This window comes from Cygnus olor, chromosome 7 (genome assembly GCF_009769625.2).
Source record: "Cygnus olor isolate bCygOlo1 chromosome 7, bCygOlo1.pri.v2, whole genome shotgun sequence".
In the NCBI taxonomy this organism is placed as follows: domain Eukaryota; kingdom Metazoa; phylum Chordata; class Aves; order Anseriformes; family Anatidae; genus Cygnus; species Cygnus olor.
In genome coordinates this window covers 9,642,668-9,659,239 of record NC_049175.1, presented here as the reverse complement: position 1 = coordinate 9,659,239, position 16,572 = coordinate 9,642,668, and the positions used below count along the sequence as shown (strand labels likewise).

The window sequence follows — 16,572 nt, the reverse complement described above, 5'->3', positions numbered from 1 at the left end:
TGAAATATTTTAAAATAAATGAAGATAGAAAAACTGTTCTGTCCTAAACTTACAAATGATTTCTTATTTGTATATGAAGGATGAGAAGTGATGGTGGTTTAAAAATATAAACAAAGATGGAACTGTTTTGTTTAATTTTTTGAATGCCACTACTTGAATGTTAGCCCCGCAGTGTCTCCTGCATGATCTAAAACTTTACCAAAGTGCTTGTTGCACTCTGCCCCAGCTGGAGAGTAAAATGTGCATGGTTGTGTACTTTGTGGGATGCATGGGTATTCTAGGAACAGATTTCAGGCATTCAGAATATCTTTTTTTCTGCTTCTATTTTTTTTGTATTGGTTTTTGAGTCTGAATCAACGTAAACATCAGGATTAAAACCAACCACTTCTGAATGTCTTTCATGCACAAATTCCTTAAGGGGAATCATTTAGCCTGCATGTGGTTACAATTGTTCTCATTTGTGGGGAAAAAACACACGATTACTGACGAGGCACCTCTGAAAATCTTCACATGGAACAACCCTGCTCCCAAATTACAGCATAGTTGGTACTTAATGATCTTAAGGGTCTTTTCCAACCTAAAAGATTGTGATCCCAATGAAAAAGACGAAATAGGTCCCTCAGAATGAATAACATTACAGTTGAAATATAGACGATGCATTCCTGCTTTAGATTTAGATGACTTTTTAGAGGGTTCTCATAAAAACCCTTGACTTACATAAATATAATATTGCATATTTCTGTATTATTTCAATGTAGCTTTTTTTTAATTTGTAGTTCTATTTATCTATGAAAAGCAAGGGAATAAAAAGCTTTAAAAAAATCAAATCTCGTCTTGCTAACTGCAGATAAAAACGCATCCTACCTTGTGTTTAATTTTTTGAAATAACTACAATGTTAAGAAAAATTTAGTGAGCTCTGAAATATTTTTTTTCTTTGACAGACTGTTACAGAAAAGCACAAAATGAATGTACCTGAAACGATGAATGAAGTTCTCGATATGTCTGATGATGAAGGTATTTGAAAATAAAAAAAAAAAAACTTGTCACTTATTTTTCAGTCTGTTGTTTTTGGAAGAAGTATTTGTTTAAAAACAAACAAAAAACTGTATGAGTTGGATATGGTATCTGCACATTCATTGTTTTACATTGTTTTTGATTCATTGATAGTCTATGCTTTTATTTAATTATTTTGTTTATTTAAATCATGCAGTTCGTAAAGCCAATGCCCCTGAAATACTCAGTGATGCTGAATATTTGTCAGATGTTGAAGAAGGTATTTGTGCATTTTTGTATTGCAGTGTTACTTAACTTAAACCTCTTCCTCTTATTTCCTGTGACTGGAAATTAATCCTTTCAGATAATTTTCTTGTTATCCCACTAACAATTTCTACTTCACAATTAAGAATGCTTTCAAAAATTCTTTGAGCTGTTGCTGATAATCCTCTAATTTTCTGAGTGTCTTACTCCCAGTTTTTAAATCAAATTACCTCCACTTTCCTGGAATAGTCCTTTTGCTGCTGCTTCTGTGGAGAACAGTTTTATTATTGCAACTAAAAAATTAAATATCAGACAAAAGAGTCAAATATCAAAATACTTTGGAAGAAATAGCTGATAGTGAAAGTGAAGACAGGAGGAATGAGGTGGGTTTTTTTTGTTTTTTAAATTCTGCCATGTGTTCAGCTGTGGAATGATTGATTTGCATTGATAGTCAACCCTTAGTCTGAAAAGAAGTATTTTTAGGCTTTAAAACAAAGAAAATTGTATTTGAGTTGTCATATTCAGTAAAACCACATCAGATTACTTTTGTGTTGAGTAAAGAGGATGCTGCATCGAATTTAGCACGTTATTTGTTGGGAGTAAGGTAGAACTTTTTAGCTGAGATTTCAGCTCTATCATTCTGCAAAGTGGCATGAAATCTGTGAGCAGGGTAATAAAACCTTATGGTTTCAGTTCCTCTAAATAGGATTTCTGCTATTGGCACTAACAACCTGCACATCCCAGCTCAATCCTTGGTGCTGGTGGCTTGGTGTGGCTTCAGTGGTCCCTAGGAATCTAAAACTCATTTGGCAGCTGGTTACCTCCCTTCCACCAACAGCCCCTGCTAGGTCCGACCTTCTGTGGTGCAGATGCGCAGGAGTCTGTGTGAGCCTCATCAGGAACTGCAGGTTTCCAGAGGTCACAGTGGGATTAGGTTCCCAGGTCACATTTGGAAGTAGAAAGGTCTTGAGTTGATGAAGAGAAGGACGACAGTGTCCTGAAGGTTTTTTTTGTCTGTGTCCTTGGTCACTAGCATTAGAACTGCATTTTTTTCTTCTGTAGTAGGTAAAGAAGTGACCGGGTCCAATTTACTTGTGGCACTTCAGTTAGCCTTTGTGCCTAGCAATACGTTTATTTTTAATGTTTGTAACACTTAAGCAGTGAGGTGTAAAAGCTCTTAGCTAAACTCATTGTGTGCAGCTTTTGTTTAATTCATGCATTGAGGCTTCTGTTTTTTTTTCTGCTCGTCACTGTGTTCATATTGCTGCATTCTCAAATAGATCATGTTCTTACCATGCACCTGTGTTTTCCAAATAACTCTTCTAGGCTATTGTACCGCTCAGAATAATGTATTGTTTTAACTGACCAGAACACTGAAGTTAGTTAATTGAGCAGCAACTATAGCCTCAGCCCATGGTGCAGATGAGAAAAGCCTGTGTGGAATCAGAATATTAGATATGAAGATGTAAAACCTGTCTTTAATATATGGGATCACTTCTTATGGCCAAATGCAAAGGCTGAAGGGATGTGTGAGATTTGTGGGAGATTTTTGTAGTCACTAGCTCTCATTTTGACAAAAAAAATATACAACAACAACAACAACACAAACATATATATATAGAAGATATGGGTAATATAATCAATTCCTGACCTAGAGACTGTATTCTGCAAATGTGTTGTTACTAGGGGACCTAAGAGACTGGTTTATATTTAAAAGGTCATTTTCAAAGCCTAATGCTGAACAGGAGCTCTCAAATTGAATAACAGGTATTTTATTAATCCGTGATGAAGCATTCCAGTGTGCAAGGCAGGCAGTGAATTACAGGCTTTGAGATAGTACCCGTTGGCTTGTCTCTCTCTTCTGCCTTGTGCGGCCATGAAGATAACATACTGATGTATTTCCCCACAGCTCCCCAGTGCTGATAGGGCATTTATACACAAAGCACCCGCTTAAGCTAGTTGAAACAAGTGTGTTCAAGATCTGACACACTCTGACAAAGCCAGTACCTGAGGAATGAATTCCCAAGTGCGAAGGGCACAAATTTACATCCTAAACCTGAACTCTCCCTCACTGAACATTCATGCCCTCATGATGAGCATTCATCAGCTAAATTGTTAAATGAGAAACTTGTTCAGTGATTTCTCAATATGCCACAAACCTCAAGGTTTCTCTTGTAAGAGGAATTGAAGGCTTGGAAGGTATTCTCAGAGCTTGGAGACAGGTGTCGGGAAACTATTTCCTTCTGTTTGTTTCTTACTATGTCTGCTAAATAAGTATTTACACAGAAATTCTCTCTCTTCCCTGCAGAGGACAATTTAGTTAGGAGTCAGACTAGATTAGAGGGGACATCTTCCTTCCTTTTCCTAGACTATTCTGGTAATTACACCTAAATGAGGTTAGGTGCTGGGAAACTGGTACACCACAAAAAAGAAATGGTCTTTTTTTTTCTGAAAGATTGCAACACGATTGTGTGGGAAGAAATGAAAGCTCATCTTCTTAGATAGCAGAAAGTTTGTATATGAATATAGAACACTTCTTTTTCCGCTGCAGGCTGAATAAGTGCTCTGCTTTTGTTTCTGAAGAGATTTCAGATCTTACAAATGTGAAGTCTGAGGCTGCCAGAACCAGGTCTTTCCTCTCACCATCTCCAGATGGAGCTTGCACCCCACCCGCTGTGCAGCTGCCAGCAGCACACCCTGTGGCTGGTGGGGAGCCAGGGGGGCATCAGCACAGTGAGAGCCTTCTGTGGGAGGCCCCGAGGGAGCCTCCTCCTGTAGAGTTGGATGCTCAGCCTCAGAGCATCCCTCTAAGAGGGTGCAAGAGATTTGGTGGTGGAAGTTGGAGCCCTGCTGTGACTGCCACAGAGTGGCAGTGAGTTCTGTCACAGCAGTCCCCTGTCCCAGAGGCGAAGGAGGCAAAGAAAGCTGATACAAAGAGGGGTGAAACTATGTGAGCAGTAAAGAAGAAACAAACAAAAAAACACAGCAAAAGCCAGCAGTAGTTCAGATGCTGAGAATTTAGATGGTCATTGAAATACAATGAGCTCTTTTTTTTTTTTTTTTTAATTTGGTCTTTAGTAGATAACTTTATTTTGGTGTAAATAAGGACAGTGCTTTAAACCCATTTAATGGATATTCCTCTCTCTTGGTAGGGGTAAGTATCATGCTAATCAGTCTCTGGCAGGTTAGGCAGATGTCCTAGGAGGACATGAGGACACACTGCCTGATCCCTGAATAGGTGCTGGGATACCAAAAATGAGCTCCTTTCAGACAGGTCTGGACGTCCTCATGCATTAAAGTCTGTTACTGATTTTAGGAGGGATGGATTTATTATATTTTTATGCTTGGTTTTCTGAGACTGTCTCCATAAACTTTTACAGATTAATAAAAGTTTCAGTGGTTTGATACTGGCTTTTCTTCATCCTTGTGTGAAACCATAACCTTGGCTACAGCTAGAAGCATCCTGCTCTGCCCTGTGGCTATACCTCTTCTGCCATCAGGCAGCTCCTGACAGGCTGTGAGGAGGGAGTGGCGAAAGCTCCAGAGTTCTTTAGCAAAGCCAGTGTCAAATGTCCATTTGGATCCCAGGCTATGATTAAATTTTGTTTGGGACTTTTCCCAAGCCACACGATCCCTTCACTCCTGCTGCCAGAGAGCCTGTATTTCTCACTGGCCTCTAAAAAGAGCACCTACCCTGTGGCTTTGCAGTTCCCAGCTGTATGACACAGGCTCTGACGGATCAGAAAAATGGGGAAAGTGTGGGAAAAGGTGACAAAGGTGATCAGAGATAGGGAAAAGCTGCTAGGGAAGAAAAGAGTAAACAGAATAGGATTGTCTATCGCAGAAGAAGATCTAAATGAGGGATAGGCTAGAACATATGAAATAGTGGGTGGAAAGTGAGCAGATAATGGGCTGCTTGCTGCCTCCCCAGAAGTCCAAGAACAGGATGCACCAGTGAGACCAGCAAGATGCAGGTGAGAAGCGCTGCTCTCCGTGCCACAGTTGGTTACATCCTGGGACTCCTTGCGCACTTCCTTGCTGTGGGGAATGCAAGAAGCTGATGCGAGTTCAGAATGTAACTGAAAGAACTAAAAAAGGAAAAAAAAATAGCCTTTTATGGCTATACTAACTTCTCCTGGGTTCACAGAATGTGTTCAAATCACTGCCAGCTAGAAAATGTCCTGGAGGACTTTACACTGTTTCATGTTCTTGTATTCTTCTGTGAAGTGGGGCTGCTGTGAGAGAAGGGATATTCTTGACCAGACAGACCTTTGCTGTGACCTGCTGCTGCCATTTTTCCATGGACTTCCTGGTTTCCAATAGCTGCCAAGCGGTGCTTGCCCATGGTGTACAAGAACATCTTTCTGCAACACCTAATGTACGGTGAAGGAAAACAGAAGGATGGCAATTGGAAAAAAAAAAAAAAAAAAGTGATGCAATTTTCTTTTTATTTTTCACTGGGGCCTCGCTTTTGGGGCATTTCTGTGTACTTTGTGTCCAAGAGGCATTTTGTCTTCGCGTTTCGGTGGGACGTCTGTGAGACCGCAGCATGCTGAGGGCAGCGCTCCTGACCTGGGAGGCAGAGGATGAAGCAGCGTGGGGCTGCTGCAATGTGCACCGCCCGTTTTGCCGGAGCCTCCCACGATCACAAAGCAACGCGGGGAATTCTTTGAAATCACCACTCCCAGGTGCAGCTCTCCCTTTGAAGGGAGCACCTCTCCAGCGCGCTCCAGCAGCTTGGCAGCAGCGCGGGATAACACCCCGCAGCCGGCGGAGGAGCCGTGTCACCGGTCCCACCTCACCGCGAACCGGCGCCACTCCGAAGCAAAAACCTCACCGGCTGCCAGCGCCACAGCGCTCGCCTCACCTGCGGCGAGGGCAGGAGCTTCCCGGCTCGGCTTGGAGCCGCTCTCGGCCTCCCCACCTCCTCCGCCGGGGCCTGGGGCCTGGGGCCGGGCCCGGCCGGGCCGGGCGCTGAGGTGCCGGGGCCGGGCGCTGAGGGGCGGCGTGAGCGCGGCGCCCTCCCGCAGCCCCGCTCCCGGCCCAGCCCCGCTCTCGGGTTACGGCGGAGCTGCACCCTCATAGCACCCCGATTTACATACAAATAACCCGAGAGCCTGCGCCTATGTCACCAGGCGAGAGGCTTGCCAAGGGAGGCTGTAATCCAATCAGCAGGAGCTTTAAAGGGATGTCTGCAGAGTGATTAAAAAGGGATTTTTTTTTTTAAACCGTAGTCATTACTTTTCATTTTGTTTCTTATTTGAAAAGAACCTTGATCCGAGTTGCGAGGACAAAGATGCACATGGCCTAAAATACACGCGAAGAGATCAAGATGTTAAGAAGATCTCAGTTGTTGTGTGGGAAGCGAATATGACCCACAGGGATTAGTTTGCTTGTGCTGGTTTGGAGATTAACTCTAAATCACAGCTTTAAGGACTAATAGGACTAATAGAAATTCTTGGAAACATCAGGGGAAAAGTCTTCACCAGGCTGGTGAAAATGGCTTTCCAAAACAGTAAGACTTTTTAAAGTTTAACTTCATATGTAATGTTTCTGTTTATATGTTGGTTTTGTTTTTTTTTTTTTTTTTTTTTTTTTCTTCCAATGCTTTATGGTATATTATAAACTATTTTAGCTTTTAAAGTGTTACTTAAAATAATCGTTGTTGCTGGGTTGGAGGAGAAATTGTTTGTTTGCCGTTTGCAGAGCAGTAGCCGAACGGGTATTTTTAGAATTGATTGTTAGTTTAAAACCAGAGCTCGCCTGTGGTTTCCTGAGTTAAGTGAATGGAAACCAGCCGAAACTCCTTGAATGAAAGCTGGAACCGGAGCCGGGCGTGCAGAGTCGCTTACCTTTGCGAGTCCGCTGTTAAACTTCTCTGTTGTGCAACTCTTACACGCCTAAAGGATATTCACAACAAAGGAGGAGAGCGTGAGCGTAGGCAAGTAATGAGCTTACAGGGAGCTCTCTGCTCTGCATTGTAGAGGGAACAGGGAAAAAAAACTCCTTCAGCCGCATAAGGCATATTTTGGACTTGCTCTGTCAATGCAGGAATGTAGGTTTTGCATGATGTAATGGTATGCAAATGCTCCTAGCCAGCGCGAACTGCTCCGTTAACCCTTTGCGACATCTGCCCTCCTCCCCCAAGACTTAACTTTCCTATCCTTTTCTCTAACGTGCTGATCTTCTACTTCTCAGCTGATGTCTGTGTATCAAACATGTCTGACGGTCTGAGCTCTGCGAACAGTGTCACTTTGGTGAATTTTGGCTGCCAGATGCTGCCGAACAAGGAGCGCTTGTCTGGGGCACGGCTTTGTTCTGCTCCCCGCGGGTGATATGCAGGAGCCATGCCCTAGCCGCTTGCCCCCCAGCTGGCTGTAAAGTCCAGAGCCTTGATAAGTGCTTGTCTTACCTGGATAAAATGAGTCAGGGCGTGTAGAGCACTGCATTTGGGAAAAACAAAAACCAAAACCCTCTTGCATTGAAACTTGCAAAAGTTATTGAGAAATATCAAAGGTGGAGGGCAGGCCTCTTGTATTACTCAGTGCCTGTTAAAGCTTCCTGCACTTTTCAGTACTGATGGACAAGCAGGCTGTGCCTCAGAGCTCGTTTCTTTTAGCATACAGAGAGACCCAACGTAATTCGTCAGCTCAGGCTTCTTGGTAAGGAAAGCAAGAGTGAGTGTAATGGTTCAAAGTACAGAAGAACCTTTTAGCTCGCTTAAATGATTGGGCAGAAGTCATCCCTTGTATAGCTTTATTGGCTTTATGTCAGTGTGCAGACTTGCCTTTTACATTTGCCCCCAATAAAATTATTTTCTCAGGCCTGCTCAGAGGGTGCGTAATTGACGGTCTGCATGGAAAGAGCCTTAGGGAAAGTGGGGTTGACGGGATTGATTACTTGTTGGCAAGCAGAGAAGGGCGTTGTGAATTACTAAGCACACAAACATTTACGATACATGTAGCTTCTGATTTCAGCTTGGCTTTTCTTCTGGCAGGTGAGGATGCAATGACAGGTGATACAGATAAATATCTTGGACCCCAGGATCTAAAAGAGTTGGGAGACGATTCTTTGCCCGCTGAAGGATACATGGGCTTTAGCCTGGGAGCCCGCTCCGCCAGGTATTGCATTTGATGTTTCTTGTGTTTGTGTGTTACCACAGTTACAAGTTCTTGCAAATCAAGAGTGCTCTTTCACACAAAACTGGAGTCTATTTTGAAATGAAGTAGAGGGGGTGTATTTCTGTGTTATGATAATACTGCGCATTTAATGCATATGTTCATTGCTGTTTTATTTCATAATCTTTATTCATGTCGGCTTCTTATGGCAATGATACAGAAAAGTAACTTCATTTTTTCTGGTATCTGCTGATGTTCTGATCAGTCTCCAAGGCGTGTCTTTCCTGTGAGTTTGCAACTGGTCTAGAAATTGATCAAGAACAGCCAGGTTTCTTTTCACTACCAACTGTCAATTTGATACTCGTGTCTGAGTATTCTTTAATAAATTCATTTAGCTAAGGAATGTAAATGCCAGAAAAACTGAATGAAATCATTTTGCTATTTTACTGCTTTTATTTCTTTAAAGGTGACAGCGAGTAAGTAAACAGAGATAATCTATATTAAAGAAATTGCTCCCAAAATTAAAAATTAAAAAAAAAAAATTAAAAAAATAGGCATACCCTGAATTTGTAGTAGGGTTTCATTTGACAGGAAATACTCTGCATGTTTCAGCAAACAAGCCAGAGTTTCTGTGAACCCAATAACATATTGTAGATTTAATATAACGTCTGACTACTGTTGATTTAAACTCATGTTTCTAGATCAACATTTTAGATTTCTTCTTTGAGTCTTGCTAAAGCCTGCACTGTGCATTGCTCAAAACAAATAAAACTGTATGAGTAGAGATTACCTCCATAGTTGTGGATTTGCAATGTGTTTACTGACAGTTGGATTGTACTGAAGCTAATAATTAAACCTGGTAAGCTGGAGCCCCGAGGACTTTTTCCTACACTGTAGTTTAAAGATCTGTTTCAAAAAGTGAGTTCATTGTCTAACAGTGAATGGCAACTCCCATAAGGTAAAGTTTAGATGTCTGCTCTTCAATCTTGTTTGTTATGGTTGCATTAGAAATGCAAGCATGCAGTGCACATTTGCTCCTTATAATAGCCCAGCCATGTTTTGCTTCACTTACAATTTTTAGGTAAGCTAATACGTATTTATGCAATAATACAATGGCAAGGAATGCCAAAATGCTTTTAAATAGTCTTATAGCTAGAAAATCAGCAAAAAAAGATGTGAAGTGAGAATCTTACGTCTCTAAAGTTAATTAGCAAAGTTGGCATGCTGCTTTTAAACACGAGTTGGCATGAACAAGGTCATCACACACAGCCCTAACTGATGGGGTCGGTTCTGAAGTACTGCAGTGATGGTGGAGAGCGTGAAGTCTGTGTACAGAGCTGGGCACTCTGGTTTACAGGACACCTTCCCCACATCACACTGCTCTTCCTGCACTGGCCTAAATTCTCATTCTGCAAGTGGGAGAGCAAAATTTCACTGTTACGTAGATTTGAGGGTTCAACTTCGTATTATTTGTTTCTTTGAGAGAAATCTAATATTCCCATGCTTCTGATTTTAGCAGCGCCATTACTATTTGTTGCTGCGTAACTCATTTTTTACATTGCACATATGTTATGCTCAGAGGAGACAAATACAGTGTTTTTTACTTAGCAAAAAGTTTTCTGGGAATGTATCTTACTACTGATTCTGAGTGTAACATTAAGAAATAAACACATTAAATATATAAACCATCCAGCCATAACATCTTGCTTTTCCCGTCTGATTCTTTGCTTTCTATTTCTCCTGTTTCTTTTCCACTGTAAATTGCTTTAGTCCAAAAGTCAGGTAAGAAGGCATGGCATCGTGTTACATCCTTCCGCTGCTGCCATTGCTCATCTTCATTTTATTCAGCATTAGAAAGTGACATGCTTTTATTTTTGAGTGGAGGGTGGGGGTAGATTGCTCAGTGTTAGAGATTATCCCTATGTTCTAACAAATGTAACTTGATTTCTTTATACCCTTTGTCATGTAAGAGTTTGCTTAACATATGTCTACAGTATGTAATAAAGATCCCAATTCTGCTTCCAGCACAAGGAGGAAGGTGTGCTAATGGACTAGAAAAGTTATACTAACAACTACAAAGTGCATGAAACAAGTTGTAGAGTTTTGAGTCTGAACAGTGTTGCTAGTTCAAAAGTGTTAATATGTTGTTGGATGTTGCTTCTTATTAATTCACATTTTTTACTACTTTATTTTTTGTCACGTAGCAAGCATGTCTAGGCCTGCAGCATGTTTTTAGCACATACCATTATGTATCTTCCAGGGTTAAGTGTAACACACTCCTACGTTGATTTAATTGCAGCACATTCAGAGTGATCATTGTTATTTTTTGAATAGTCTAACATGCACAAAATAATCCCCAAAGCACTGGCATTTGTATTTAATCATTAAGAAGCAAATCTATTTTCTTTCTTCATTTTTTTTTTCAAAATTCCTATCCTTTTTTTTTTCCCAAGTGAGTAACTAGGGTGTTTACAACAAAGTCAGGAGTGGTTCAGCCACAAAGAGAGAACACCACCACATAAAACTTGCTCGTGGTTTAACCTGATGCAGCAATCAGAGCCGTATTGGCAGTCACTGTAACCTACCCACAGGTCCCCTAGGACCTGCCCTCATGGGTCTCCTTGCAGGATTAGGACATGAAGACATTTATCAAAATTCACCTAAATACTCGAATACACTTCTGTGGATTTATTCTAAAGCCACAGCATTGCTGCCAAAGCAGTAAACATCTGTTGTGATTTTGCTTATGTATATTTATAGGGAAGGAGATATTGAAATAGAGTCAAATACTACTTATTCCATTTTTCCCTTGTATTTATTTCATATATTATGTATATTTTGCCATCTTATGCTATCCCTGGAAGTTGCATGTATTAATTTTTTATTTTTATTTTTTGTTCATCTCATTGTCACCTGCACTTTCTATGATAAATGGTAAATACAACAGCCTCCGCTCCTTCAGTTCGGATAGGTCCTACACGCTGAACAGAAGCTCTTATGCCCGAGACAGCATGATGATTGAAGAGCTGCTGGTACCAGCAAAGGATCAGGTATGTGCTGCCTCTCTGGCACCAGGTATTTGTGCTCCTTATTTATAAGGAATGTCCATCTGTAGCCCTCAGCCATGCTTGCAGCAGCTGTCACTACTCATTGAAAAAGGAGAAGAGGAGAGCTGAAAGAAAGAAATTGTGGGTTTACCACATTGTGGTTTTGATCCTGCAAGAGACAGGATGGTGTGTTCCCAAACCAAAAGTCTACAAGGGACCAGTTACGTTTCTGAATGTAAGACTGTTCATTCAAGTCATTAGGAGTATTCATGAGCTTAATGTTACATGCATCTTTAGAGTGCTTTGATAAGCTGAGAACAATATATTTTACATTAAACAACCTTTGTCTGCACTGTATAGACCATGGATTATGTCTGCCCATTCTGTCCAAGTAGACTGGACTCCAACTGCTGTTCTTGTTTTTCCACCCTTGGGAAAAAATTGGCCTTGTGAAGATTGAGCTATTATGCACTAACCAGTTTATGTATCTTCCAAACATTTGTGCAATGACTAATACAGCAAAAGCAGAATCTTTTGACCTGACTATAGCGTGGGAAATTATTTCTAAAAGCTAATGCTGGAGGTGATAGGGTGCTGTAGGCTTTATTTTGTGAGTTCCTCGGTGTTTGATAGACTTGAGAGAATTACTCAAGAGTTTCTAGATCATAGAAGCCAGAGGTCTGCTAGGAAGCTGGATAAAAATTCACCAAAAAGTCTTTACTTACGAGTTAAAGGATTGTGAAGTGGAAATGTTATGTCCTGGAGGAGCTTAAGGTAGATTTTAATGAAACAGGTTTTCTGCTGCCCTTTACACAGAGGTACCTTTCAGCAGCGGCAAGTATTTCTGCACAGGGGTTTATTGATCTCAGAGGATGCTGTCATGGGGAAAAGGGTCCACAGGGTGGGACTCTAGCATTTTAAGTCTTAGTTGTATTAATCTATAAGTTCCAGTGTAGTGCAAATTATCCAGTTTTACTACAGCTTTTGCACAGAGTTTTATTAGCATTCTGAGAATGGCATAAATTGGATTCTCTAGCAATTAAACTTTTAATAATAGGTTGCTACTTTCAAATGAAATGCTTTAAACCTCCAATAAGCTTAGAACAGCCAGCTAAAAAAAATGATATTTTGAAGCTGAGAACGTAAAGTTGTTTCGACAGTTACTTCTCCTAAGCCTTCATTAAATCTTCTTGATATGATAGATGTAACAGAGGAAAGGAAGGCCCTCCTGTCTGAGAACATATTGTATTGTTTAATGGTTCTGGTCATTTTTGTGATTACCATCAAAGCATTGATTTAGCAGCTAGGTTGCATTTCATAAGTGACAAGACTTGAAAGCAAGCATTGCAATGAATAACTCCATAGAATGTTGTTTGTTCATAATGTGTGCTGTTAACCTGCTTTGTATTACAAAATAACTCTTGAAAATTAAGAATGACTTATCTGTACATGGAGGAGTTGCAGTGACGCCACATCACATACAGGAGCGAACTTAATATTCTGTATGAGTGGTTATGGACCTCTGTGCTTTTTTGGAGAATCCCTTGTAGTGGTGGCTCTTCAGCCAAAAAGCAACAGATATGAAAACTTCCTAGTGTTAATGCTGAGCAGTACAGTTCAGGCTGTTTTCATTGTGTTTATAGTCTTCATATTTTTGTAATTCCAATTTTCATCCAGCAATGATTGTGCAATTATTGCAGTTCAGCTCTGATCCAAATTTGTCATGCAACATGAAGCCAGGCTGGAAGCCTGGCTGACAGTCTAATTCTAAATGTTATTTTAATCTTAATGCTCTAGACAAACTTCAAATTTCTCATATCCAGGAACAGAGCAGGAATGATGAAGGTAATAGTGGGAACAACGTCAGTTCTAGTTCTGGGCTGTCTTGAGACATTAGTAAAACCATGAATTCCCTGAAAACAAACAACAGTTAAACAAAGAATTACCTTCATGAGAAAAAAAAAATGCTGTGGCTTTTGCAAGCCTTAAAGTCCTGGCAAAAAGATGCATCTGTCCTCTGGAATTTTCTTCAGCCCAGCCCAAACATGTGCCAAAGGGATGTGGTAAGCTTTATGGTGCTTTGGCTCAAGCAGGAGGAGTACATCTGGGCAAAGGAGAATACCCCTGCCTCTACATCCGTCATTTACATCACTGGGCTTCCAGATAATCTGTGCTGTGACAGGAGAAAGTGAGGAAAAAAAATTCTGTGTTCCAGCCATGGAAGTCATAGGAACAAAGATCATGATGACTCAAAACCAATATCCTGAAAGACCATCTGGAAGCTGATAGTTGTTAAGGCTGTGTTTTGGGGCACCGGACAACTTTGAAGAAGTAGTGAGCCATTGCCTATCTGCATATTTGGTTTCTCTTCTTTTGTAAACCTTGTAATTGTCTGGAGTTCATTACAGCAGCAGCAGTCTCAGAGTAAAGGGAATTAATTTTATCACGAAAGTATATAAAAGAGAAGGGGCAGCTGTCGGCCTCTTAGGTGGAATCAGAAGATCCCATGGTCACTTCTTCCCAAGATCACTGGGAGACTTGGAAGTCTAAAGAGAGTCAAATGAGGAAGACTTGAAACTATTCTTGGCTGAACCTGGCTGCCAGCATGACATGTTGGGTGTTTGAGAGGATTTTCTAATAATTGCCTGAGAAGTCAAGACATTCCCTCTTGTTTGCATTTAGTGCTTTAGGTGACCTATTCAACAGAGATGGCTGAGCCCAGGCCATACTGTGCCTCATAACCAGACTAGAGCAGAGTTAAAATTGCTGTGTCTAAGTGCGTTACCATGGATGCAGTAACTCAGACCAAATCCAAGCGACTTTTCTCTGTGGAATAATTTACATGAGCCAAAGGCAGGATGATTCAGGCTGTCCATTGCATAGCAGCTTGCTGAATCTCTTCTGTCTGGATAAATTCATCTGGGAGGAAGCGTAAATTCTTCCGTTTGCTGAACTCTGGCATTACACAGCCTGGATATTCAGTTATGCAACCAGCGGGATTCTTGCCAGCAGAACTGTCAGTATTTTCATACACGCATTTGCATCTGACAGCGCCACACCCTGTAGCAATGCATGTTTAATCTCCCTCAGCCCAGGTAGGGAATGCTGCGACCTGACCAAACGCAGGATCAATCCTGCGATTTGGTGTCAAGGATGATGTACCATCTCCTGAACTGCTCATATTGCAGCTTGCACAGGAAGATTTCTTTGCCTGCCTGGAAAATTCAACACCTCAGCAGATCAACGAAATGAGATCAACAGATGTGTGCTGTGTGTAAGATTCATTTGTTCAGCCATTAGCTTTTACTAGCCTGTTTCTCTGCCAAAATTATTGGCTGCAGGTTTTGTGCTTTTGCTGGCTGTAAATATGTCCAAAAAATCTGTTTGAGTGCACTTTGTCAGAAAGGAATGCGTCCAAAAAAAAAAAAAAAAGGTCACCTTATACACAGACAGTGTAGGAATAGAGCAAGGAACCCTATGCATACATGGAAGTAAACTTACAGCAACTTGCAGGATATAGCAGCGTCTCTATCTAGCACAGAGTATCTTAGAGGGGTGGTATTTCCTTAGAAATTATATGGCCGCATTGAGTTTTCTGCATCGTGCTGCTGGGAGATCTTAAGCATTGTTCATCTGTTTACAGTAAATGTGATCCCCTCTTTGTCGACGTGTGTGTCCTGGTACATGTCTGGGCCTCAGCACAGTGACACTCTTATGCCTCAGCAGACGTTTCAATGACAAACTCTAAATAGTGTTGACCTCCTTTTTTATGCATTTTTTTTTTTTTACAAAATTTGTGTTGTCCTGTTTTTGATGATAAAGTTCATCACTGGGCAATGGAATAAATGTATTTTTGTTTATCTAAATTTTTCAATTTTGATACCAGCTGCTTGGTGTCAAAAGCGATCGCGTAGTCCGTATGAGCTCTTATGGAGTTAAATCACTTGGAACAGCAGAAATCCACAGTTGTGTCTTTCCTGCTGAAACTGCAGGCCCTTCAAAAATGTGGAAGAATCCCTGATGTTTTACTGAAAATTATAAAACTGTCTTCGGTAAACTAAATTATGATATATTTTTCAAAGCAGTGCTAATTAAATCCACTGCCATTGTTTAATTACCATCATTTTTAATGGCATTCATTTTATCTTTTATGTCTCTTGGTGTATTTCAGTATTTAGCATATGCCATGCTTTAGCCGTGTTTGCCTGTTACTGTTGTCTGTGCTCGTACCATCAGGCCTCGGTACCTATCTTACAGCACAAAGATTGATGGAAGATCCCCATAAGAGTTAAAGTAGCAAAAGAAGGAGGTATCAAAAAAAATGTGTGCTACGTATGACAAAGCAAAGTTGTACCCTGCAGCTAGTATTACTGGTGGGCAGAAAATGATAATATTGATGGGTTTTGGAATTAAACCTGAGATGCTCGTTTGAATTGCAAGGAATGTTTAAAGAGAAATTTTCTGGAACCCCAGAGTAATGTAGGAAGGTTGCATGCTCTGGCCAACACCAGAGCACTGTCTGCTTGCTTGTCTTGTGGAAGCTTCTGAACAGAAGTGTTTTCGTATGCTTATGACTGGCTTTCTCAGATTTACTACTAATGCTGATATTTCCATTTCAAATAGTTCATTTACAGTACCTCTGCAAGCCAGTACATAATAATACATAATACAGTAAAATTAAAAAATAAAAAATAAAAGGTGGAAGTTATAAAACTTCCCTGTGTAAAGAGTGTACATTTGGCTCAGGTTTGAGTGGAAGGGTATTTAATTTGAAAACAGCCCACGAGGTTTTCATCTTCACAGTATTTGAGGAAAAAAGCAGATAACTGCTCTCTCTAGATGCATTTACCTGTGAGCAAAAAATAACCTGCCTAGAGGAAGCATGGATATTTTTTTAACACTGTCTTGGCTGAAGATGGTCTGTGCGTATTGCATGACAGTATCTTGACTTAGTCTTATTGATGTAACTTCTCATGGTGCTTCCTTAAAAGGTTCAGAAGCTTTCATATTACCCTGGAAATATGGCCGTACAGTATTTACAGATGTAATCTGTTTGATTTTCTAGGGGGAAAACCGTATATATTTGACTAGAATGGCTTTGCTATCCAGATAAGAGGATGTATAGCGTGAGACCTTGTTGTGGGACACA

The 16,572-nt window shown here is 40.7% G+C and overlaps 1 protein-coding gene across 12 annotated transcripts in view; it reads left to right on the top strand.

Moving 5' to 3' along the window:
• The window catches only part of ANK3 (ankyrin 3), a 358,746-nt gene that overhangs the window by 277,046 nt on the left and 65,128 nt on the right, over nucleotides 1-16,572 (top strand). For 8 of the 12 annotated variants that reach the window (XM_040564167.1, XM_040564176.1, XM_040564174.1 and 5 more), the window contains 4 exons: nucleotides 943-1,015; nucleotides 1,212-1,274; nucleotides 8,256-8,379; nucleotides 11,324-11,426. In XM_040564167.1, the coding sequence (XP_040420101.1) occupies nucleotides 943-1,015; nucleotides 1,212-1,274; nucleotides 8,256-8,379; nucleotides 11,324-11,426 (363 nt within the window). Of the gene's footprint in view, nucleotides 1-942; nucleotides 1,016-1,211; nucleotides 1,275-5,705; nucleotides 6,774-8,255; nucleotides 8,380-11,323; nucleotides 11,427-16,572 lie in introns of those variants that run through there. The other 4 variants (XM_040564175.1, XM_040564177.1, XM_040564179.1 and 1 more) reach the window with 4 other exon arrangements.